Source organism: Dendrobates tinctorius, unplaced genomic scaffold (assembly GCF_039654945.1).
Source record: "Dendrobates tinctorius isolate UK_male_01 unplaced genomic scaffold, ASM3965494v1 ptg000097l, whole genome shotgun sequence".
NCBI lineage: Eukaryota > Metazoa > Chordata > Amphibia > Anura > Dendrobatidae > Dendrobates > Dendrobates tinctorius.
In genome coordinates this window covers 17,331,032-17,355,878 of record NW_027361765.1, presented here as the reverse complement: position 1 = coordinate 17,355,878, position 24,847 = coordinate 17,331,032, and the positions used below count along the sequence as shown (strand labels likewise).

The window sequence follows — 24,847 nt, the reverse complement described above, 5'->3', positions numbered from 1 at the left end:
CAGCTTATGTAAAAACCTGCATCTTTTGGTCTGTATTACTATGTATAAAAAGAAATGTTATTGTACCTGTAAGCTGTACCTAATACTCACATAGCCCCCCTCAAAAACAGGAGACATTTGTGTAATAGATAGAAATTAGGAAACTGCTCAATGTGCATGTAAGTTTTATATACGGGGGTTTTTTTTTTGCAGTAAATCTGATATATTTTACCATTTATTTACAGACTAATTCATAGAACAGGCTACAAATACCCAGCACGTTAACAAGGTGATCACTGACTTCCCACTTCATAATGAGAGAGATACAAACCTTTCCAATCTTCCTATGATCTCGGTTTTTCGCTTCTTCCTGGAATTTCTCCCACTCCTTCATTAGCTTATTATCAGGAAAGGAAATCCCATATATTCTCTGCAATGTTTCCATGTCCGCTTTCCCTTCCCAATACGTAGAAGAATTCTACAAGATTATAGTAAGATGGGAATGAAAAACAATCACATAATATATGAGAAGATATTCAGATCAGAGTCTGCTCTTATCAATCAACCTGATCAATGCAGGAGTACTTCAATGTATGGACACTAGAGAGGTCACTATAAAGTTAAAGGGGTTATCCAGTGCCGTCCACATTGGTAGTGAGCAGTGCTGAGGACGTTAGGACCCGCCGTTTAGGGCATGTATATGATACCTGCCGATCTCGTCATCGGCACTGACATTAACGGCTCCGGATAACCACCTTTATGGCTATGGACACATCCACACAGCGGGGTTTTCTGATGCTTCTGGCATAGATCAGAAAGCACATTATTCCTGTCCGTGTTGACTCACAGCAGGGGGGGGCGAGAGGGATTACATCAATTCCAGACTAATCAGGCAGATGAATGGTATTAGCAATAACACTATAAGCAGCAGAAAGGCAAGAGAAAAATATGATTGATATAAGAAAATTTTTTTTTTATATATATATATATATATATATATATATATATATATATATATATATATATATATACATACATACACAGTCATATGTAAAAGTTTGGGCACCCCTATTAATGTTAACCTTTTTTCTTTATAACAATTTTGGTTTTTGCAACAGCTATTTCAGTTTCATATATCTAATAACTGATGGACTCAGTTATATTTCTGGATTCAAATGAGGTTTATTGTACTAACAGAAAATGTGCAATCTGCATTTAAACAAAATTTGACCGGTGCAAAAGTATGGGCACCCTTATCATTTTCTTGATTTGAACACTCCTAACTACTTTTTACTGTCTTCCTGAAGCACTAAATTGGTTTTGTAACCTCATTGAGCTTTGAACTTCATAGCCAGGTGTATCAAATCATGAGAAAAGGTATTTAAGGTGGCCACTTGCAAGTAGTTCTCCTATTTGATTCTCCTATGAAGAGTGGCATCATGGGCTCCTCAAAACAACTCTCAAATGATCTGAAAACAAAGATTATTCAACATAGCTTTTCAGGGGAAGGATACAAAAAGTTGTCTCAGAGATTTAACCTGTCAGTTTCCACTGTGAGGAACATAGTAAGGAAATGGAAGAACACAGGTACAGTTCTTGTTAAGCCCAGAAGTGGCAGGCCAAGAAAAATATCAGAAAGGCAGAGAAGAAGAATGGTGAGAACAGTCAAGGACAATCCACAGACCACCTCCAAAGACCTGCAGCATCATCTTGCTGCAGATGGTGTCACTGTGCATCGGTCAACAATACAGCGCATGCATAACGCCTTTTTGTATGACCAAACAACTCAATCTTTGTTTCATCAGTTCACAGGACCTTCTTCCAAAATCTAACTGGCTTGTCCAAATGTGCTTTTGCATACCTCAGGCGACTCTGTTTGTGGCGTGCTTGCAGAAACGGCTTCTTTCTCATCACTCTCCCATACAGCTTCTCCTTGTGCAAAGTGCGCTGTATTGTTGACCGATGCACAGTGACACCATCTGCAGCAAGATGATGCTGCACGTCTTTGGAGGTGGTCTGTGGATTGTCCTTGACTGTTCTCACCATTCTTCTTCTCTGCCTTTCTGATATTTTTCTTGGCCTGCCACTTCTGGGCTTAACAAGAACTGTACCGGTGTTCTTCCATTTCCTTACTATGTTCCTCACAGTGGAAACTGACAGGTTAAATCTCTGAGACAACTTTTTGTATCCTTCCCCTGAAAAGCTATGTTGAATAATCTTTGTTTTCAGATCATTTGAGAGTTGTTTTGAGGAGCCCATGATGCCACTCTTCATAGGAGAATCAAATAGGAGAACTACTTGCAAGTGGCCACTTTAAATACCTTTTCTCATGATTTGATACACCTGGCTATGAAGTTCAAAGCTCAATGAGGTTACAAAACCAATTTAGTGCTTCAGGAAGTCAGTAAAAAGTAGTTAGGAGTGTTCAAATCAAGAAAATGATAAGGGTGCCCATACTTTTGCACTGGTCAAATTTTGTTTAAATGCAGATTGCACATTTTCTGTTAGTACAATAAACCTCATTTGAATCCAGAAATATAACTGAGTCCATCAGTTATTAGATATATGAAACTGAAATAGCTGTTGCAAAAACCAAAATTGTTATAAAGAAAAAAGGTTAACATTAATAGGGGTGCCCAAACTTTTACATATGACTGTATATATATATATATATTCTGAAAATACAATGTAAAAACCTATACCAAGCCCCAATATTTACCTTGTATATTTTTAAGGCTTTAATCTTCCCTGTGTGCCGCACATGGGGACCTCTACACAGGTCAATAAGAGGACCACACCTAAGTGAGGACACAGGGAATTAGGGATTTCATAGTGAGAGATAACAGTAAAGTAGAGAAAACTACTGTGCATGTGATGACAAAATTTTATATAATATCAAAAGACTGACCATCAATTCCAAACAGAAAGTCAAATGTGAACAGGTGCAAACCAAGAGAGCCATTCTATATGTAACTAACAAATTAATTCTGCACGCTGTTAAACGCTATAGGATGCAGACATTAAATACATGAAATGAGAATTACATTATGTTATAGAAAATAAGTAAAAATTAAGGTACTTCGAGCATAAGTTGGCCAATACATGTGTAATAGAGTGGCTCTCGTAGCTTGCACATGTGAACATTTGTCTTTGTTTGGCAGTGACGGTCAGGTCAGTATTTTGACATTTGTAACACGCCTTCTGACTGAGCACTCCACCCATCATCCTATGGCAGGTTTAAACAGAGCTTGATCCTGCCTGCCCATGTCATTGTAGGCTTTTGGCCAGGGAGAGGCATCATGCTAAGTTTGGGGTCCCAGCTGATAAGGTTGCCTATTCGCTGGCTGTTGGGCTCACATGAATTGGCCAATTTATGCACCAAGTACCTTCATTTTTACTTATTTTCTATAGGTGTAATACAATTCCTATATCACATTTTCAATGTCTGCATACCATAGTGTTTAACAAAATAAAGCTGCACTCTTAAAATTTGATATAAAAGATTATTTTCTAGTAAAAAGAAAAAAGAAAAAAAAATCGAGAACCTTTTCCCTGAATCTTGCTGGCTGCACCGTGGGACGTCCACTCAGCTAGACTAGCAGGTCTCTCCGCATACAGACACATAATGGGGAGAAGCCAGCGAGTACCTTCCTCTTGGTCCAGTCACCTCTTGGATAGTCATGCTTTCAGCTATTTTTTTTAATCTGAAGCCGCAATTCAGCATTAAAGGGAACCTGTCAGCTGATACAATTTGTCCATAGTTTGGGCAGCATGTATCAGGCACTGGTTGTATGATCTAAGGCTGGTTTCACACTAGCGTTTTTTAGTGCAGCGCATCGTACACGTGCAATGCGCCCCTATGCTTAACATGGGTGCGCATGGTCTAGCGTTTGTAAGCGTTTTTGTGCGCATGCGTTTTTCCAGTGTGCGCCTAGGCGCGCCGGACGCACCCTGTTGCATTTTTTGTGCGCCCAACCTGTGTCAAAAAATGCGTGCGCACAAAAGCGCACGGAATGTGCAAAAAGTCTTAGTTACTCACCGGTTAACGGTGTTTTTCGGAGTCCATGACAGCACCACCTGAGAGAGGGGATCCGCCCCTTCAGGAACAGGAAACCTACAGATACAAAAGGGCGGCACCTCTCCCACGCATCAGTTGGATTACAGAGCACAAGAGGACCACAATGGTTAATAGCAAAATTTATATACAGTACTTTTACACATCTATTCCTTACCAGTGTACATACGAGAGGAAGAAGTGCACTCCCAAATTTAAACTAAAGGGAGGGAATATACGGGTGCTGTCATGGACTCCGAAAAACACTGTTAACCGGTGAGTAACTAAGACTTTATCGGTCGTCCATCACAGCACCACCTGAGAGAATTACAGAGAGTAAAACTATTTAGGGAGGGACTACAGCCTGCAGTACCCTTATACCAAAAGAGAGGTCTGTGGAAGCACCCAAGTCTAGCCTATAATGACTATAAAAGGTGCTCGGAGAGGACCAAGTAGCCGCCTTACATATCTGGTCAATGGACACTTCTGATCTTTCGGCCCACGAGGTCGCCATGGCTCTGGTGGAATGCGCCCTCAGCTTCCGGGGTGGCGACCTGCCTTTTGAGGTGTATGCTATTGAGATCGCTTCTCTAACCCACCTGGCTAGTGTACTTTTTGACGCTCTACAACCTTTCCTAGGGCCTTGATGGGAGACAAACAGGGCATTATCTTTTTTCCAGGGATCGGTAACTGCCAGATATTCTATGAGGCATTTCCTAACATCCAAGGTGTGAAGTTTCTCTTCCTTCTCATTAGCTGGATTAGGGAGGAAAGATGGAAGGACTATCTCCTGTGTCCTATGAAAGCTGGAAACTACCTTAGGTAAATACGCCGAATCAGGTCTGAGTATTACCCTATCGTCCTTGATCTGTATATAAGGAGGACGTCTAGATAATGCCTGGATGTCGCTTACCCTACGAGCTGAGGTTAGAGCTACCAGGAAGGCTACTTTGAGGGACAGGTTCTTTATGGAAGCTGATGAGATAGGTTCGAATGGGGCTTCTGTCATAGCCGTGAGGACTAGGTTCAGGTCCCATGGCATGAATCTATCCTTCACTATTGGCCTGAATCTACCTGCTGCCTTAATGAATCTACTGATCCAGTAATTACCCGCGATGTTGCAGCTAAAGAGGGCCCCCAAGGCTGATACTTGTACTTTAAGGGTACTAGTGGAGAGCCCCATATCCAGACCTTTCTGAAGAAACTCTAAGATTTGGTTTACAGGTGCTGAAGCGCCAGCGACCACTCCAGAGTTGTGCAGGAATTTATTCCAAATTCTGACATAGATTTTGGTAGTGATGACTTTTCTACTTTTAAGTAGGGTGTTAATCAGGTCTGGGGAGAAGCCTTTTTCTCTCAGCAGTGTCCGTTCAAACTCCACGCCGTCAGATGTAGGCCAGCCACCTGAGGATGGAACACTGGGCCTGTACCTCTCCTTCTTTTGTCCTCCCATCTGCCCTGATCTCTGGACGGCCTTCTACGGAAATAGCCTTTCCTGGTAAAGGGACGTCTGTAAGAAGGATTCGGTAGACTGGGGAACTTCTTTTTATCATCCCCGGCTTTCTCTAAGAGTTCATCCAAGACTGGGACAAACAGATATTCACCCTCACATGGAATGGAGCAGAGTCGTGATCTGGCCTGGATATCTCCCGGCCAGCAATTTAACCAAAGGGCCCTTCGAGCTGCGTTAGATAAACTCGCAGTTCTGGCTGCCATCCTCGCAGAGTCTGCTGAAGCATCAGCCAAAAAAGCTGCCGCACTTTGGATGATTGGCAGCGTTTTCCGGATAGAAGCTCTTGAGACTCCGTCCTTTAGTTGGGAATCCAATTGGTCTAGCCAGACCATCATGGATCTGGCCGTACATGTGGCAGCTATCGCTGGTCTTAGAGCACCTGCTGACATCTCCCAAGTTCCCTTCAAAAAGGAGTCTGCTTTCTTATCTAGCGGGTCTTTTAAGGAGGCCATGTCGTCAAAGGGAATGGAAGATTTTTTGGAGGCTTTGGCTACTGCCGCGTCCAGCTTAGGGGCCTTATCCCATCCGTTTACCACTGGGTCGTCAAACGGGTACCTCCGCTTGAAGGCCGGAGGTAAGGAGCCTCTTTTTTCAGGTCTCTTCCATTCCCTATCTATTAGGCTCTGGACCTTATCATTTAATGGAAAGGCCTTCCGCTTCCTGGGATCTAGACCCCCGAACATCACGTCCTGAGCTGAAAGTTCCGGTTTTGTGTCTGCTACCCCCATGGTGGACCTTATTGCTTTAACTAGCTTATCCATCTGGTCTAAGGGGAAGCAGAATCGACTCGAGTCTTCCTCCGAAGAAGACGAAGTGGAGGCCGAGGAATCTGAAGAGTCATCGATCCTTAGGGCGGTCGAGGACTCAACCTGAGAAACTACATTCTCTTCCCCTAGAGGAATCCTTTTTAGATAGGGCCTTTATCTCTGTCCTGATTATGTCCCTCAGGCTTGTGGTGAAGTCCGGCGTTTCTTCCGCTACCTGTATGGACGGGGAGAGTGTAAGGGCCTGTCAATCTACCCCAGGGCCAACGTCCCCTTCCACCCCTACCGTTTGTCTCACGCATGGCTGACACAATTTTTTAGGGTGGCCGTCCGGCAAGGGGCAACTACAGAGAGCACATTCCCTGTGCTTCTGTTTTCCCGTAGCTTTCCTCCCCTGCGAAAAAAACATAAGGGAACACTGCATCAGGGTACGAGGAGGCCGAGGAGTCCGAGGAGTTGTCACCTTTCCTAGGAGTGACTGAGGCCTCCGAGCCTAAACCACTAGCCTCTCTTCTCCTAGAAGGTTCACCTTGAGGTAAGACTTTCATTTCTGCCCTGATCATCTCTCTCAGGCTTGAAGTAAAGTCAGGTGTCTCTTCCGCTACCTGCATAAACGGGGGAGAGTATAAGGGCCTGACAATCTACCCCTGGACTCCCTGTCTTTATTAACCCCTACCGTCTGTCGTATGCATGGCTGGCATAATTTTTTAGGGTGGTCATCTGGTAGGGGGGAACTACAGAGGGCACATTCCCTGTGCTTCTGTTTTCCCGTAGCTTTCTTCCCCTGCAAAAAAACATAAGGGAACACTGCATCAGGGTACATTCACGGAGATCTCTTACCCATGCAGATGAGGCAGGTACCGGATCACGGAGGGAGGCAGGAGGGTCCTTTAGCCTGGAGGAACTTCTGTGGCTTTGTCCGCCTGTCCGTTTCTTCTTCTGCTGGCCACTCGCATGTGGTTTCACTGTGGCCTGTTTCTGTGGGTGCTCCTGCACCTCGTCCAGCTGCTCTATGGGGGCTTCTGTCGTATCCATCGCTGGGCCTTCAGAAACACCCCAGCAGCGTCACCTCCTGCCTTTTAAGGCCTCCTTGTCCGGGTCAGCAGGGTTCTGGCGCGCACCTCCCACCCGGGACCCCCCCACGACCCTCCCCCCGCAAGCTCCGGTCATCCCCCCCCCCGGCCACCGCCCAGTACCGCAGTGCACACGCGGCGCGCGCCGGAAGCCGGCCGGCACCCGACTTCCGGTTTCGGCGTCCCCGTCCCCTCCGCCGCGTCACTTCCACCACCCGTCTGAGGCCTGCAGGGACGCGCAGAAGGAGCCGACACGGCGCCTCCGGCTCAGGCAAGGCCACAGCCCCCACCCGCGCCGACCTGCGCCCGCCGACCGGGCGCCACCGCCGGCCCGGCCGGAAGAGAGAGAGAGCGGACCACGGGGAGAGCGCACCAGGAGGGGCCCGGGACATACATACCTCCTGGTGTGGCAATATGGAGGCGGCTGTCCACCGGAACCCTGGCTCCACCTGCTCTCACCACCATCGTGGTGACCTACCCGGCCCCACCGTGGCGCTTCCAGGGACCCGAGCTTGACTGAGGTAGGAGACCCCCTCGCTACCTGGGTCGGTCAGCCGGCCTGGGAATCCCTCGGCGACTCCATGATGGACGATCTGAAGGAAGTCCCGTCCTCTAGGAACAGGAAACCAACTGATGCGTGGAAGAGGTGCCGCCCTTTTGTATCTGTAGGTTTCCTGTTCCTGAAGGGCGGATCCCCTCTCTCAGGTGGTGCTGTCATGGACGACCGATAAAAATCACATTATAGTCTATGGGAACGCAGGCATGCGCATGGACATGCGCATGTCAGCGTTTAAAGACACATGCGTTTTAAGACTACACATGGCAACAAACTGGTTAAAACGCATGCGCATAAAATAAGCAAACGCATGCAAAACGCTTGATGCGTTTTCTGCATGCGTTTGGACTGCGCACGCAGCACAAAAAAACGCTAGTGTGAAAGTAGCCTAAGCCAGGTATCTTGACACGATGCAGCGTGTCAGACACAAATATAATTTTATAGCTGCTGGGGACTGAGCTGCACTGGAGACTAGTCGGACAGGCGGGTCCCCGGCATTTTCTCCTCGCCTGCTGCCCTGGATTGACAGGTCTCTTTCTATATGCACATGTAGGCAGAGACCTGTCAATCCAGTGCAGTGGGTGGGAAGAAGCCACCAGAGACCTGCTGTCTGACTAGTCTCCAGTGCGGCTGGGACACCAGAATTTATGCTCATGAATTGGGCAAGCATGTATCAGCTGACAGGTTTCCTATAGGGAAGATACAGATGACCATATGTTCTCCATTTGAGAAAACCGGTCCGACTAGGGTAATAATAATAATGATCATATATATAGCGACAACACATTCGGCAGCACTTTACAATTCGACAGTTCATATACAAGTCATAAGTAACTATGTTAAAGATAATACAATAATTAAAGCAAAAATAATGACGACCCTGCTAGTAAGAGCTTACAATACACTTTACACTCTGATCAGAGTGAAATTTGTTTTCTAGGATGTGGAGAATAATATATAGATCATATATCAATATATATATCTATATATATCTATATATATATATATACAGTGGGGAAAAAAAGTATTTAGTCAGTCAGCAATAGTGCAAGTTCCACCACTTAAAAAGATGAGAGGCGTCTGTAATTTACATCATAGGTAGACCTCAACTATGGGAGACAAACTGAGAAAAAAAAATCCAGAAAATCACATTGTCTGTTTTTTTTTTCATTTTATTTGCATATTATGGTGGAAAATAAGTATTTGGTCAGAAACAAGCAATCAAGATTTCTGGCTCTCACAGACCTGTAACTTCTTCTATAAGTGTCTCCTCTTTCCTCCACTCATTACCTGTAGTAATGGCACCTGTTTAAACTTGTTATCAGTATAAAAAGACACCTGTGCACACCCTCAAACAGTCTGACTCCAAACTCCACTATGGTGAAGACCAAAGAGCTGTCAAAGGACACCAGAAACAAAATTGTAGCCCTGCACCAGGCTGGGAAGACTGAATCTGCAATAGCCAACCAGCTTGGAGTGAAGAAATCAACTGTGGGAGCAATAATTAGAAAATGGAAGACATACAAGACCACTGATAATCTCCCTCGATCTGGTGCTCCACGCAAAATCCCACCCCGTGGGGTCAGAATGATCACAAGAACGGTGAGCAAAAATCCCAGAACCACGCGGGGGACCTAGTGAATGAACTGCAGAGAGCTGGGACCAATGTAACAAGGCCTACCATAAGTAACACACTACGCCACCATGGACTCAGATCCTGCAGTGCCAGACGTGTCCCACTGCTTAAGCCTGTACATGTCCGGGCCCGTCTGAAGTTTGCTAGAGAGCATTTGGATGATCCAGAGGAGTTTTGGGAGAATGTCCTATGGTCTGATGAAACCAAACTGGAACTGTTTGGTAGAAACACAACTTGTCGTGTTTGGAGGAAAAAGAATACTGAGTTGCATCCATCAAACACCATACCTACTGTAAAGCATGGTGGTGGAAACATCATGCTTTGGGGCTGTTTCTCTGCAAAGGGGCCAGGACGACTGATCCGGGTACATGAAAGAATGAATGGGGCCATGTATCGTGAGATTTTGAGTGCAAACCTCCTTCCATCAGCAAGGGCATTGAAGCTGAAACGTGGCTGGGTCTTTCAACATGACAATGATCCAAAGCACACCGCCAGGGCAACAAAGGAGTGGCTTCGTAAGAAGCATTTCAAGGTCCTGGAGTGGCCTAGCCAGTCTCCAGATCTCAACCCTATAAAAAACCTTTGGAGGGAGTTGAAAGTCCGTGTTGCCAAGCGAAAAGCCAAAAACATCACTGCTCTAGAGGAGATCTGCATGGAGGAATGGGCCAACATACCAACAACAGTGTGTGGCAACCTTGTGAAGACTTACAGAAAACGTTTGACCTCTGTCATTGCCAACAAAGGATATATCACAAAGTATTGAGATGAAATTTTGTTTCTGACCAAATACTTATTTTCCACCATAATATGCAAATAAAATGAAAAACAAACAGACAATGTGATTTTCTGGATTTTTTTTTCTCAGTTTGTCTCCCATAGTTGAGGTCTACCTATGATGTAAATTACAGACGCCTCTCATCTTTTTAAGTGGTGAAACTTGCACTATTGCTGACTGACTAAATACTTTTTTTCCCCACTGGATCTATCTATCAATATATATATATATATATATATATATATATATATATATATATATATATATATATATATATATATATATATATATATATATATCTCAATATATATTACACACATACACAGTGTGATGTAAAAGTCTGGGCACCCCTGGTCAAGGTTACGGTTATTGTGAACAGTTAAGTTGAAAATGAAATGACGTCTTAAAGGCCTAAAGTTAGAGATGACACGTTTCCATTGTATTTTAGGCAAAAAATAAATAAAGAAATAAATTACATATTTGTCATTTTTTACATTTTAAAACTTACAATAAGGAAAATGGGTGATTCAAAAGTCTGAGCTCCCTTGGAGATCTGTGTGCTCATATAACTTTGGCCAAGGTTTTAGACCCTAATTAGCTTGTTTAGAGTTAGGTCTTGAAAATAGTCGAGGCCGCCAAAGCAGATGGAGGTTATCAGAAGATAGCAAAGCATTTTCAAGTTGCCCTTTCAGCAGTTTGAAATGTAATTAAGAAATGGCAGTTAACAGGAACAGTGGAGCTCAACATAAGTTCTGGAAGCCAAATAAAATTCATCTGTAAAAAACATGAAGTTGAAAAGAGGATGGCTTCTACAAATGGATAATGATCCTAAACACGTCAAAATCCACAATAGACTACCTAAAAAAGGCATAAGCTTAAGGTTTTACAGTGGACCTCACAGTTTCCTGATCTGGACATCATTGAAAATCTGTGGCTAGACCTCAAAATAGCAGTCATGTTAGACGACTCCGGAATCTCACAGAACTGGAAGAATTTTCCAAGGAAGAATGATTGAAAATCCCTCAAAGAAGAGTTGAAAGACTTGTCTGGCTGCATAAAAAAAGTTTAGAAGCCGTGATACTTGCAAAAAGGGGGTACTACAGGGAAAACTTATTGACTTGAGCATAAGCCTGGGTCTCTGCATGGCCTCCTCATCACCATCCTGGTCTGCATGGCCTCCTCATCCCCATCCTGGTCTGCATGGCCTCCTCATCCCCATCCTGGTCTGCATGGCCTCCTCATCCCCATCCTGGTCTGCATGGCCTCCACATCCCCATCCTGGTCTGCATGGCCTCCACATCCCCATCCTGGTCTGCATGGCCTCCACATCCCCATCCTGGTCTGCATGGCATCCTCATCCACATCCTGGTCTGTATGGCCCCCACCAGAAAAAAATAAATAAAATAAAACATGGATTTTTGTGATAAACTCGCCATAAAATCCTTTTCTCCGAGACGCTCATTGGGGGACACAGGTACTGTGGGACACAGGTACTATAGGTGTATGCTACTGCCGCCTGGAGGATGACACTAAGTGAAAAAAAAGAGGTTAGCGCCTCCTCCGCCGTATACACCCTCACCCCGATTGCGGGCGGAAACCAGTTTAGTGCAAAAGCAGTAGGAGAACAACAAAAAACAGCCTTAATGCAGGTAACAATATGTCTAGAAAAGAACCACCCTAATATCAACGAAAATGCACATTAATTGAACAAACAAGAGCCAATTGGCTATCAGGGTGGGTGATGTGTCCCCCAATGAGCGTCTCGGAGAAAAGGATTTTACGGTGAGCTTATCACAAAAATCCATGTTTCTCCTTCGCCTCATTGGGGGACAAAGGTACTGTGGGACGTCCTAAAGCAGTCCCTGGGTGGGAAGTTGACTCACTGATCCAAGCTACATGCACCTCCTGTCTAAAGGTGCGCCACCGCTGCTTGGAGAATCCTTTTACCTAGGCTCGCATCCGCTGAAGCCTGAGTATGGATATTGTAATGTTTGGCAAACGTGTGCAGGCTGGACCAGGTTGCTGCCTTGCAACCCTGTTCCATCAAAGCCTGGTGCCGAAGCACTCAAGAGGCGCCCACTGCCCGAGTAGAGTGCGCTCTGATCCCTGCTGGAACCGGCGCACCCCTGATGCGGTAGGACTCCTGAATGGTCAGATGAATGCACCTGGCTATGGTCGATTTTGAGGCCGCGAGTCCTTTCCTGCGCCCCTCAGGGAGCAGGAACAGCGTCTGTCTGCCGAAAGGGTGCCGTCCGTGACACATACCTCCTGAGGGCTCTTACCAGGTCCAACGTGTGAAGAGCTTTTTCCACGTGGTGTACCGGCGCTGGACAAAATGAAGGCAAGACAATAACCATTGTAGCAACCACCTCGCGTCCAGACCCCGCCTGGGTCAGAATTCAAGATTCAACGGCAATGCCGTTAAACACAGGGCCCCTGAGCTCGGGTGGAAGATCGGGTCTTGGGACAGTAGATCTGGGCGCTCTGGCAGTCGCCAAGGAACGTCGGCGAGCAGCTGCACTAGATCTGCGTACCATGCTCGATGGGGCCAGTCTGGGGCCAGCAGAATCGCTGGAACCCTTTCTGTTTTGATCTTCTTGATGACCCTCGGAAGTAGTGGCAGCGAGGGGAATAAGTATGGGAGGCGAAACTGGTTCTATGGCAGAACCAACGCATCCACAGTGACTGGCTGTGGGTCCCGGGACCGAGCGACAAACATGGGTACCTTGGTGTTCACCCTGGTGTTCACCCTTTCGATAGGGTCCGTTGCCCCTGTCTTATCTTCATGGAAGGTAAAAATTAAAAAAGTCTGGGAAAAAAGACCAGACTTGTCCCACGTTGCGGGAGAGGATACGTGGAGGCAACACTCGCCCGCTGTTGGTTTGGGGAGATCAGACCCTTTCACTAGGGTCCGTCGCCCCTGTCTCATCTCCATAGAAAAAAGGAAAAAGAAAAAAAAATTAAATCTGGAGAAAAAACAGACGTGTGTGCCTCCAACGGACACCAAGCATGAACTGGTTTCCGCCCGCAATCGGGGCGAGGGTGTATAGGGCGGAGGAGGAGCTAACCTCTTTTTTCACTTAGTGTCAGCCTCCAGGCAGCAGTAGCATACACCCACAGTACATGTGTCCCACAGTACCTGTGTCCCCCAATGAGGCGAAGGAGAAATAAACCATCCAACTTACCGTCCCTAAGCTCAATCACTGCGTCTTGTTCCAGTGCAACAAGCCGATATATGCTTGTAAGCAGTGCACGGCAGTGACGACATGTGCTGCTTACATGAAGAGGACTGCTGCCGGAAAACTCAGTGCTACCTACGCCGGGACTATGTGCGTGAAAAGCAGCAAGAATTCATTGCTATTTAGTAGTGCGCACAGTGTCAGCCGCAGGCTTCCTGCAGTGGCTGGGCTTTCACAAGTGCCACTAGTAAAGGGAATGAATATTCACTTCCTTTCTCTTAAGTAGCGGGCACACGTGATCACCTGGCAGCTGCAGGAGCCGGCGGCTGCGACCACTGTGCCCGCTATTACAGGGAAATGAAGATTCACTGCGAGCAGTGAATCTTCATTTCTCTTTTAGCAGCAGGCACAGGCTTTAGCCGCATAAGTCAGCTCCTGCCTCCTGTGACCCGCTGCTCCGCCTCCATCTTGTGGGACCCTCACCCGAGTATAAGCCGAGGGGGGGGGGGGGGGGGGGGATGGAGTTTTCAGCACAAAAAAATGTGCTGAAAAACTCTGCTTATATTCGAGTATATGGTATATATTTTTTGCCTATTATACAAAGAAAAATGTGTCATTTTTACCTTTAGGCCTTTCAGAGATTATTTAACCTTCAACTTGCTTAACGTCTTACAGTAACAGTAATCCGGTGTGTTGCACAGACGCCATCATAAATAGGTGAGGTGCCGTCCGATTATCAGACGCAAATAGTGCATGCTGAGATTTTTCTCAGGAAAAATTCAGACATGTGCACCGCCTCATTCAATAACATTGGTCCGGAAGCAAGCCAATGTTTTGACTGAAACCAGTCTGCGCGAGCCCTTAAACAGGTGTTTAAAACACAGAAGCGTCTCTCTGATGTGAATGCAGACTGCATGGATCAACTGACATGTTCACTTTAAAAGTTAGAAGAAAGCAGTAATTTTTTTGTATTTACGTGAAATAAAACCCTAAATTCATAGGGGATGCAATAACTCAATTTAGCAGAAGAATCTCTGATCTTAATTCAATGAAACCATGAATCAAAAAGCTTATCGGAAAGGAAAACATCTTCCGGCATGGGAGGTTACAAAATGAATAATCTCTATAGCTTTCATACATTTCAAACACACATGTCATATCTGCTAATAATCACATCCACACAGGGGCATTGGTTATTACAGCCTTTTTTGATCTGGCCATCTTTTGCGCTACACATGGATTCCCCTACAGTACTATTAACTTGCTATACTGTGAATAGTTGGAATACAACCAGTGTCTATACAGAGCTCCTGGCAGCTGCAAGGTCTGTGGACCCAGTAACCATGTGATTTCACCTACCTGTATACAGTAGTGGTTGGCGTATCGACTTTTTCATTTAAGATCCGGCACTTAAATTTGTTGTACTAAATGAGGAAAAAAAAAAATCAAAGTTATATACGACAATCAACATTGAAATCATAAAAATTAGTTCTAACAAAAACTGAGGGTAGGTTGGGGGGGTTCACTTTCAGGCACATCTAGTTAATGAATTTAGGTGCAGATTTAAAAAGATCCGTTTTAAAAATATTGCAAACGAAATTACCCAAAGCATCGGATAATTTTTTTTCTCTTTTTTAAATCTGCACCTAAATTCGTTAACTAGAATGTGCTGGAAAGTGAACACCCCCCCCCAGTTTCTGTTAGTACTAATTTAATTTAACTAAATTAAGAAAAACTTGGCGCATTAGACAGGGCTGTGGAATCGGTAAGCCAAACCTCCAACTTCTTCATTTCCCTGACCCCAAAACACTGGTCTCTACTGAGCATGGACATAAAGTGCAGCACAGATTCATCTCCGCTATGACCCCACAGCACTGGTCACTACTGAGCATGTACATAAAGTGCAGCACAGATTCATCTCAGCTATGACTCCACAGCACTGGTCACTACTGAGCATGGACATAAAGTGCAGCACAGATTCATCTCAGCTATGACTCCACAGCACTGGTCACTACTGAGCATGTACATAAAGTGCAGCATAGATTCATCTCAGCTATGACTCCACAGCATCACTACTGAGCATGTACATAAAGTGCAGCACAGATTCATCTCCACTATTACCCCACAGCACTGGTCACTACTGAGCATGTCCATAAAGTGCAGCACAGATTCATCTCAGCTATGACTCCACAGCATCACTACTGAGCATGTACATAAAGTGCAGCACAGATTCATCTCCACTATTACCCCACAGCACTGGTTACTACTGAGTATGTGCTAAAGTGCAGCACAGATTCATATCCACTATTACCCCACAGCACTGGTCACTACTGAGCATGTACATAAAGTGCAGCACAGATTCATCTCCACTATGACCCCACAGCACTGGTCACTACTGAGTATGTACATAAAGTGCAGCACAGATTCATCTCCACTATGCCCCCACAGCACTGAGCATGTACATAAAGGGCAGCACAGATTCATCTCAGCTATGACCCCACAGCACTGGTCACTACTGAGCATGTACATAAAGTGCAGCACAGATTAATCTCAGCTATGACTCCACAACACTAGTCGCTACTGAGCATGTACATAAAGTGCAGCACAGATTCATCTCAGCTATGACTCCACAGCACTGGTCACTACTGAGCATGTACATAAAGGGCAGCACAGATTCATCTCAGCTATGACTCCACACCACTGGTCACTACTGAGCATGTACATAAAGTGCAGCACAGATTATAATAATCTGTAGTGAATAATTATCTTTCACAATTGGTGCAGAATCCAACCAGAGGAGCAGCACTTTTAGACCTAATACTATCTAACAGACCTGACAGAATAACAAATCTGCAGGTTGTTGGGCATCTAGGAAATAGCGACCACAATATTGTACAGTTTCACTTGTCTTTCGCTAGGGGGACATGTCAGGGACTCACAAAAACATTGAACTTTAGGAAGGCAAAGTTTGACCAGCTTAGAGATGCCCTTAATCTGGTTGACTGGGACAATGTCCTCAGAAATAAGAATACAGAAAATAAATGGGAAATGTTTAAGAACATCCTCAATAGGCACTGTAAGCGGTTTATACCTTGTGGGAATAAAAGGACAAGAAATAGGAAAAACCCAATGTGGCTAAACAAAGAAGAGGGGCAATTAACAGTAAAAAGAAAGCATTTAAACTACTAAAGCAGGATGGCACCGTTGAAGCTCTAAAAAACTATAAGGAGAAAAATTCTTTATCTAAAAAAATAATTAAAGCTGCCAAAAAGGAAACAGAGAAGCACATTGCTAAGGAGAGTAAAACTAATCCCAAGCTGTTCTTCAACTATATCAATAGTAAAAGAATCAAAAGTGAAAGTGTAGGCCCATTAAAAAATTGTGAGGAAAGTATGGTTGTAGATGATGAGGAAAAAGCTAATATATTAAACACCTTCTTCTTCACGGTATTCACAGTGGAAAATGAAATGCTAGGTGAAATGCCGAGAGACAAAGAAAACCCCATATTAAGGCTGAGTTCACACGTGGCGTTTTTTTTGCGTTTCCGTGGCGGTTTTAACCGCGCGATTTTGCCGCGAAAACGCGAAAAATAAGCATCCCATGCATTCCTATGGGATTCCGCAATGCTGTACTAATGCTGCGGTTTTTACCGCGGCGGAATCGCTTCGCGGTAAAAAACGCAGCATGCTCATTAATTTGCGGAATCGCGGCGATCCCGCACCCATAGGAATGCATTGTTCCTCTTACTTTCCGCATGTGGCTGTGCCCACCATGCGGAAAGTAAGCAGAACATTTGCGGATGGTACCCACGGTCCGGAGGAGAGGAGACTGTCCTCCGGGCTTTGGGTACCATATCCCTGTAAAAAATAGAATTTAAAATAAAAAATATTGTTATTCTCACCCTCCGACGTCCCGCGCAGTCTTCCTGCTTCTCTCCACGCTTTCGTTCCCAGTAGTCCTTTGCGAAAATGCCCGCGATGGCGTCCGTTCTCGCGGGATCGCGAAGTCTCGCGGTCATTCGCGCGATGTCATCGCGAATAACCGCGATCCCGCGAGAACTGACGTCATCGCGGGCATTTTCGCAAAGGATTACTGGGAACGGCTGCACGGGACGTCGGAGGGTGAGAATAACACCGTTTTTTATTTTTTTTTTTACATTCTATCTTTTACTACTGATGCTGCATAGGCGGCCTCAGTAGTAAAAAGTTGGTCACACTCGTCAAACACTATGTTTGACGAGTGTGACCAATCTGTCAATCAGTTCTCCAAGCGATGCTACAGATCGCTTGGAGAACGCTAGCATTTTGCAAGCTAAATACGCTTGCAAAATGCTAGTTTTTCCGCGGGAAAATCGCGGGAATTTAAAATGCGATTTTCCCGCGGACTGGAATTCCGGAATTCTCGCGGTAATTTCCGCGAGAGTTCCAGTACGTGTGCACTTAGCCTAAGGGTCACCAATCTAACCCAAGAAGAGGTGCAAAATCGGCTAAATAAGATTAAAATAGATAAATCTCCAGGTCCGGATGGCATACACCCATGAGTACTAAGAGAACTAAGTAAAGTAATAGACAAACCATTATTTCTTATATTTAGAGACTCTATAGCGACGGGGTCTGTTCCACAGGAAGGGCGCATAGCAAATGTGGTACCAATATTCAAAAAGGGCTCTAAAAGTGAACCTGGAAATTTTAGGCCAGGAAGTTTAACCTCTATTGTTGGTAAAATATTTGAAGGGTTTCTGAGGGATGTTATTCTAGATTATCTCAATGAGAACAACTGTTTAACGCCATATCAAGCATGGGTTTATGAGGAATCGCTCATGTCAAACCAATCTAATGAGTTTTTATGATGAGGTAAGCTATAGACTGGACCAAGGTGAGTCATTTTTGGATGTGGTATATCTTGATTTTTGATACAGTGCCACACAAGAGGTTGGTACACAAAATGACAATGCTGGGTCTGGGGGAAAATGTGTGTAAATGGGTAAGTAACTGGCTTAGTGATAGAAAGCAGAGGGTGGTTATAAATGGTATATTCTCTAACTGGGTCGCTGTGACCAGTGGGGACCGCAGGGGTCGGTGTTGGGACCTATTCTCTTCAACATATTTATTAACGATCTGGTAGAAGGTTTGCACAGTAAAATATCGATATTTGCAGATGATACAAAACTATGTAAAGCAGTCAATACAAAAGAAGATAGTATTCTGCTACAGATGGATCTGGATAAGTTGGGAACTTGGGCCGAAAGGTGGCAGATGCAGTTTAACAATGATAAATGTAAGGTTATACACATGGGAAGAAGGAATCAATATCACCATTACACACTGAAGGGGAAACCACTGGGTAAATCTGACATGGAGAAGGACTTGAGGATCCTAGTTAATGATAAACTTACCTGGAGCAGCCAGTGCCAGGCAGCGGCTGCCAAGGCAAATAGGATCATAGGGTGCATTAAAAGAGGTCTGGATACACATGATGAGAGCATTATACTGCCTCTGTACAAAATCTCTGGTTAGACCGCACATGGAGTACTGTGTACAGTTTTGGGCACTGATGCTCAGGAAGGATATAATGGAACTAGAGCGGGTACAAAGGAGGGCAACAAAATTAATAAAGGGGATGAGGGAACTACAATACCCAGAGAGATTAGCAAAATTAGGATTACTTAGTCTAGAAAAAAAGAGGACTGAGGGGCGATCTAATAACCATGTATAAATATATAAAGGGACAATACAAATATCTCTCCGAGGATCTGTTTATACCAAGGAAGGTGACGTCACAAGGGGGCATTCTCTGCGTCTGGAGGACAAAAGGTTTTTCCACCAACATAGAAGAGGATTCTTTACAGTTAGGGCAGTGAGAATCTGGAATTCCCTGCCTGAGGAGCTGGTGATGGCGAACTCAGTCGAAGGGTTCAAGAGAGGCCTGGGTGTCTTCCTGGAGCGTAACAATATTGTATCTTACAGTTATTGTTAGGTTCTTTAGAAGGACGTAGATCTGGGGATTTATTCTGACAGAATTTTATAGGGTGAACTGGATGGACTAATGTCTTTTTTCGGCCTTACTAACTATGTTACTATTCATCTCCACTAAACGCCAAGATCCTTCGGCTATGTTGCGTTTCTGCTGTAGTTTTTTTCTGCAGACAAAACCTGCTCTCTTGGCAGTAAAAAAAAAAGCTGATTACAAAAAGTACGTTTTGCTGCGATTTTTCCTGTGTATTTACTGCTTCTTTTTTTTTTTTCGTCTCTTGCGCATCCTGATAAAGTTTAGTGCCCTCCAAAAAATGATGATGCAACTTCCTTAAGATTTTTGCAGCATTTTCACTCATAGAAAGCAACGAGTAAGTGCAAAAACACAGCAAAAAATGCAGGCATCGGGTTTTGCAGCATTTTTGCACTTACTCATTGCTTTCTATGGATAAAAACACTGAAAAAATGCTGAAAGAAGGGACATGTGGCAGTTTTAAAAAAGAAACCAGTTTTCCAAATTAGTTAGCTAAAAAAAAAAAAAAGTGTGTGAATTAAAATGTGCATTAAAAAAGTGCCGCAAAACGCAACGTCTGAACATAATCTTAGGTCAGGAATAGAATAGAGCAGCCATTTGTAGATTTCAGAACTTTCACAAATTCTTATGAAAACTTTTACAGCACATCCTGCATTATACTGCTATACCCAATATATTATATATTTTAGGAATCACAGTAATTTATACCGACTCCACAGCCCTGGCATTAGAAGCTTTATATTATTGCATTTGTGCCCAAAATTTTCAACATTTTCCTGCAATAAATACCTGCACTAAATTTACGTTTTACACCATTTAGCGGAATATTTTTACTACTAATGCAAACTATTAAAAATGTTATGAAAAGAGCACATAGTTAACCATTTTTATTTATTTCAAGATAAACGGCTGTTAGGACTACTTGGGTGTGTGCACACGCTGCGGATTCTGCTGCGGATCCACAGCGGTTTTGGTCCTGCGTATCAGTTTCTGCTGCGGTGTACAGTACCATTAAAATCAATGGAAAATGAAAACAGCAGTTCAAACGATGTGGATTTTTCCGCGCGGATTTGCTGCGGTTTCAAAACCACAGCATGTCAATTCTTTGTGCGGATTCCGCAGCGGTTTAGCACCTGCTCCATGACAGGTGTCAAACCGCAGGGGAAAACCGCAGGCTAAACCGCAGAAAAACTGCAGATAATCCGCAGGACAACCCGCAGCGTGTGCACACACCCTTTAACCCCTTCACTACCAAGGGTGGTTTGCACGTTAACTCCCTGGCCAATTTTTACAATTCTGACCACTGTCCCTTTATGAGGTAATAACTCTGAAACGTTTCCATGGATCCCAGTGATTCTGACATTTCTTTCTCGTGACATATTGTACTTCATATTAGTGGTAAAATTTCATTCAAATAACTTGCGTTTATTTGTGAAAAAAAACAGAAATTTGGTGAAAATTTTGAAAATTTCGCAATTTTCCAACTTTGAATTTTTATGCCCTTAAATCACAGAGATACGGCACACAAAAAACTTAATAAGTAACATTTCCCACATGTTTACTTTACATCAGCACAATTTTTGAACCAAAATTTTTTTTTGTTAGGAAGTTAAGGGTTAAAAGTTGACCAGCGATTTCTCATTTTTGCAACACCATTTTATTTTTCCGGACCACAACACATTTGAAGCCACTTTGAGGGGTCTATATAACAGAAAATACCCAAAAGTACCCAAAAGTGACACCATTTTAAAAACTGCACCCCTTAAGGTGCTCAAAACCACATTCAAGAATTGTATTAACCCTTCAGGTGCGTCACAGGAATTTTTTGAATATTTAAAAAAAAAAAAAAATGAACATTTTTCACAAAAAAATATTTCAGGTTCAATTTTTTTTATTTTACCAAGGGTAACAGGAGAAATTGGACTGCAAAAGTTATTGTGCAATTTGTCCTGAGTACGCTGATACCTGATATGTGGGGGGGAACCACTGTTTCAGTGCATGGTAGAGCTCAGAAGGGAAGGAGCGCCATTTGACTTTTTCAATGCAAAATTGGCTGGAATTCAGATCGGACGCCATGTCACGTTTGGAGAGCCCCTGATTTACCTAAACAGTGGAAACTCCCCACAAGTGACCCCATTTTGGAAACTAGAACTTTGAACCCACAAGGGCTTAACAGAAGTTTATAACGTACAGCGGTACAATTAAAAAAATCATATTTTTTCCAAAAAAAGTTTTTTTCACCCCAATTTTTATTTTCCCAAGGGTAACAGGACCCTAAAAGTTATTGTGCAATTTGTCCCGAGTACGCCGATACCCCATATGTGGGTATAAACGACTATTTGGGCGCAAGGCAGAGCTCAGAAGGGAAGCAGTGCCATTTGACTTTTTTGGCTGGAATTGAGATCGGACACCATGTCGCGATTGGAAAACCCCTGATGTACCTAAACAGTGGAAACCCCCCACAAATGACACCATTTTGGAAACTAGACCCCCCACGGAACTTATCTAGATGTGTGGTGAGCACTTTGAACCCCCAAGTGCTTCACAGAAGTTTATAACGCCCAGGCTTGAAAATAAAAAAAACATTTTTTTCCACAAAAATGATATTTTTGCCCCCAATTTTTCATTTTCCTAAGGGTAACAGAAGAAATTGGACACCAAAAGTTGTTTTGCAATTTGTCCTGAGTAGGCGGATACCCTATATGTGGGGGTAAAACACTGTTTGGGCACATGGCAGAGCTTGGAAGGGAAGGAACACCATTTGACTTTTTCAACGCAGAATTGGCTGGAATGGAGATCAGACGCCATGTTGCATTTGGAGAGCACCTGATGTGCCTAAACAGTGGAAACCCCCCAATTATAACTCCAACCCTAACCCCAACACACCCCTAACCCTAATCTCAGCCCTAACCCTAGCCCTAATGGGAAAATGGAAATAAATACATTTTTTAATTTTATTATTTTTCCCTAACTAAGGAGGTGATAACAGGGGGGTTTGATTTACTATTTATAGCGGGTTTTTATATTTGGCAGCTGTCACACGCTAAAAGACGCTTTTTATTGTAAAAATAGTTTTTGCATCACCACATATTGAGAGCTATAATTTTTCAATATTTTGACCCACCGAGTCATGTGAGGCCTTATTTTTTGCGGGACGAGTTGACGTTTTTATTGGTACCATTTTCGGGCACGTGACATTTTTTGATCGCTTTTTATTCCGATTTTTGGGACGCAGAATGAACAAAAACCAGCATTTCATGAATTTCTTTTGAGGGGTGTGTTTACACAGTTACGCCTGCGGTAAAATTGATAAAGCAATTATATTCCTCGGGTCAGTACGGTTACAGCGATACCTCATTTATGTTGTTTTTTTATGTTTTGTCGCTTTTATGCAATGAAAACAATTTTAGATAAAAAATAATTATTTTTGCATCGCTTTATTCTACGAGCTATAACTTTTTTTTGCTTTTTCGCTGATGATGCTATGTGGCGGCTCGTTTTTTTGCGGGACAAGGTGATGTTTTCAGCGGTACGATGTTTATTTATATGCGTCTTTTTGATCGCGCGTTATTGCACTTTTTGTTCGGCGGTATGATAATAAATAATTTTTTGCTTCAGGAAAGATGTATATCTTTGTACCGTGTTAGCCAGTAGATAGAAAAATATTCAGAATTGAGAGTCCTCAGTGGTTGATACCTTTTAATGGCTAACTGAAAAGATGGTAACACATTGCAAGCTTTCGAGACTACTCAGGTCTCTTCATCAGGCATAGTCGTTTTTTATTTTTATTTTTTAAAGGGGTTCGGTAAAGGGGTTAACTAATGGGACAGTTTTATAGGGCGGGTTGTTACGGACGCGGCAATACCAAATATGTGTACTTTTATTGTTTTGGTTTTTTTATTTCCAAAAAATGAATTTATTAGGGAATATTTTTTTTTTTTTTTTAACCTTATTACATTGTCCCAGGTGGGACAACACTGTCCTTTGACAGATCGCTGATCTGTCACATCACATATCACTGTGACAGATCAGCGACCTGTCACAGGCACTGCACAAGGCTTCCTCGTGCCTGCGCTTTGCAGGCACTGAAGAAACCAGCTCCCTGTAGGCCCCCGAAGGTCCCCGTTGTCATCTTGGATTCGGGGTCCTGCAGGGATGGAGAATCCCGCAGCAGCGCTGCACATTGCGCTGCTGTGGGGGGCTCAGGGAAGCACGGACGAAGCCCCCTCCTTGCATATGCTTCCCTTTAACCCCCGGTACACCGCGATCGTGTTTGATCGTGGTGTGCAAGGGGTTAACGTGTCGGGGGCGGTCCGTGACCGCCCCTGACACATTGTGCCAGGTGTCAGCTGTGATAATCAGCTGACACCCGGCCGCTGATGGCGCTAGACGTACTATCCCGTCCATGGGCATAGGGGCCCGGGTCCCATGGACGGGATAGTACGTCTGATGTCAGAAAGGGGTTAAAGGAAACAGGTCACCAGTTTTGTCATCCAACAACTAAAACTGTGACCTTATTCAACACCTGTGCTGCACTCCATAAATGTTGTGCACTTTGCAGTGCCCTGCTGCGGGTGCAAAATTTCTCCCTGCAATGTGGAAACCACGAGGCGTCATTTTATTTTACTCATTTAGCGTATATACTCGAGTGTAAGCCGACCCGAGTATAAGCTGAGGCCCATAATTTTGCCACAAAAAAATGGGAAAACTTATTGACTCAAGTGTAAGCCGAGGGTGGGAAATGCAGCAGCTAATGGTAAATTTCAAAAATAAAAATAGATACCAATAAAAGTAAAATGAATAGAGACATCAGTAGGATAAATGTTTTTGAATATCCATATTGAATCAGAATCCCTATATAATACTCCACACAGTTCATGATGGGCCCCATAAGATGCTCTATACAAAATATGCCCCATATGATGCTCCATAAAGGTTGATGATGGCCTCATAAGGTGCTCCATATTAAAATATGCCCCATACAATGCTGCACAAAGGATAATGTTGGCCCCATAAGATGCGCCACAGAAAATTATGCCCCATATAATGCTGCACCAAGGTTAATTGTGGCCCCATAACGTGCTCCATAATACAATATGCCCCATATAATGCGGCACAAAGGTTAATTGTGGCCCATAACGTGCTCTGTAATACAATATACCCCATATAATGCTGCACCAAGGTTAATTGTGGCCCCATAACGTGCTCCATAATACAATATGCCCCATATAACGCTGCACAAAGGATAACGTTAGCCTCATAAGATGCTCCATAGAAAAATAAGCCCCATATAATGCTGCACAAAAGTTATA

The 24,847-nt window shown here is 43.9% G+C and overlaps 1 protein-coding gene across 2 annotated transcripts in view; it reads right to left on the bottom strand.

The window, feature by feature from the left end:
• LOC141098925 (threonine--tRNA ligase 1, cytoplasmic-like) overlaps window positions 1-24,847 on the bottom strand; it is a 116,171-nt gene that overhangs the window by 23,988 nt on the left and 67,336 nt on the right. For both annotated transcript variants that reach the window (XM_073586935.1, XM_073586934.1), the window contains exons 11-13: window positions 14,889-14,953; window positions 2,699-2,777; window positions 311-457 (exon numbers count right to left, since the gene is read on the bottom strand). In XM_073586935.1, the coding sequence (XP_073443036.1) occupies window positions 311-457; window positions 2,699-2,777; window positions 14,889-14,953 (291 nt within the window). The remainder of the gene's footprint in view (window positions 1-310; window positions 458-2,698; window positions 2,778-14,888; window positions 14,954-24,847) is intronic.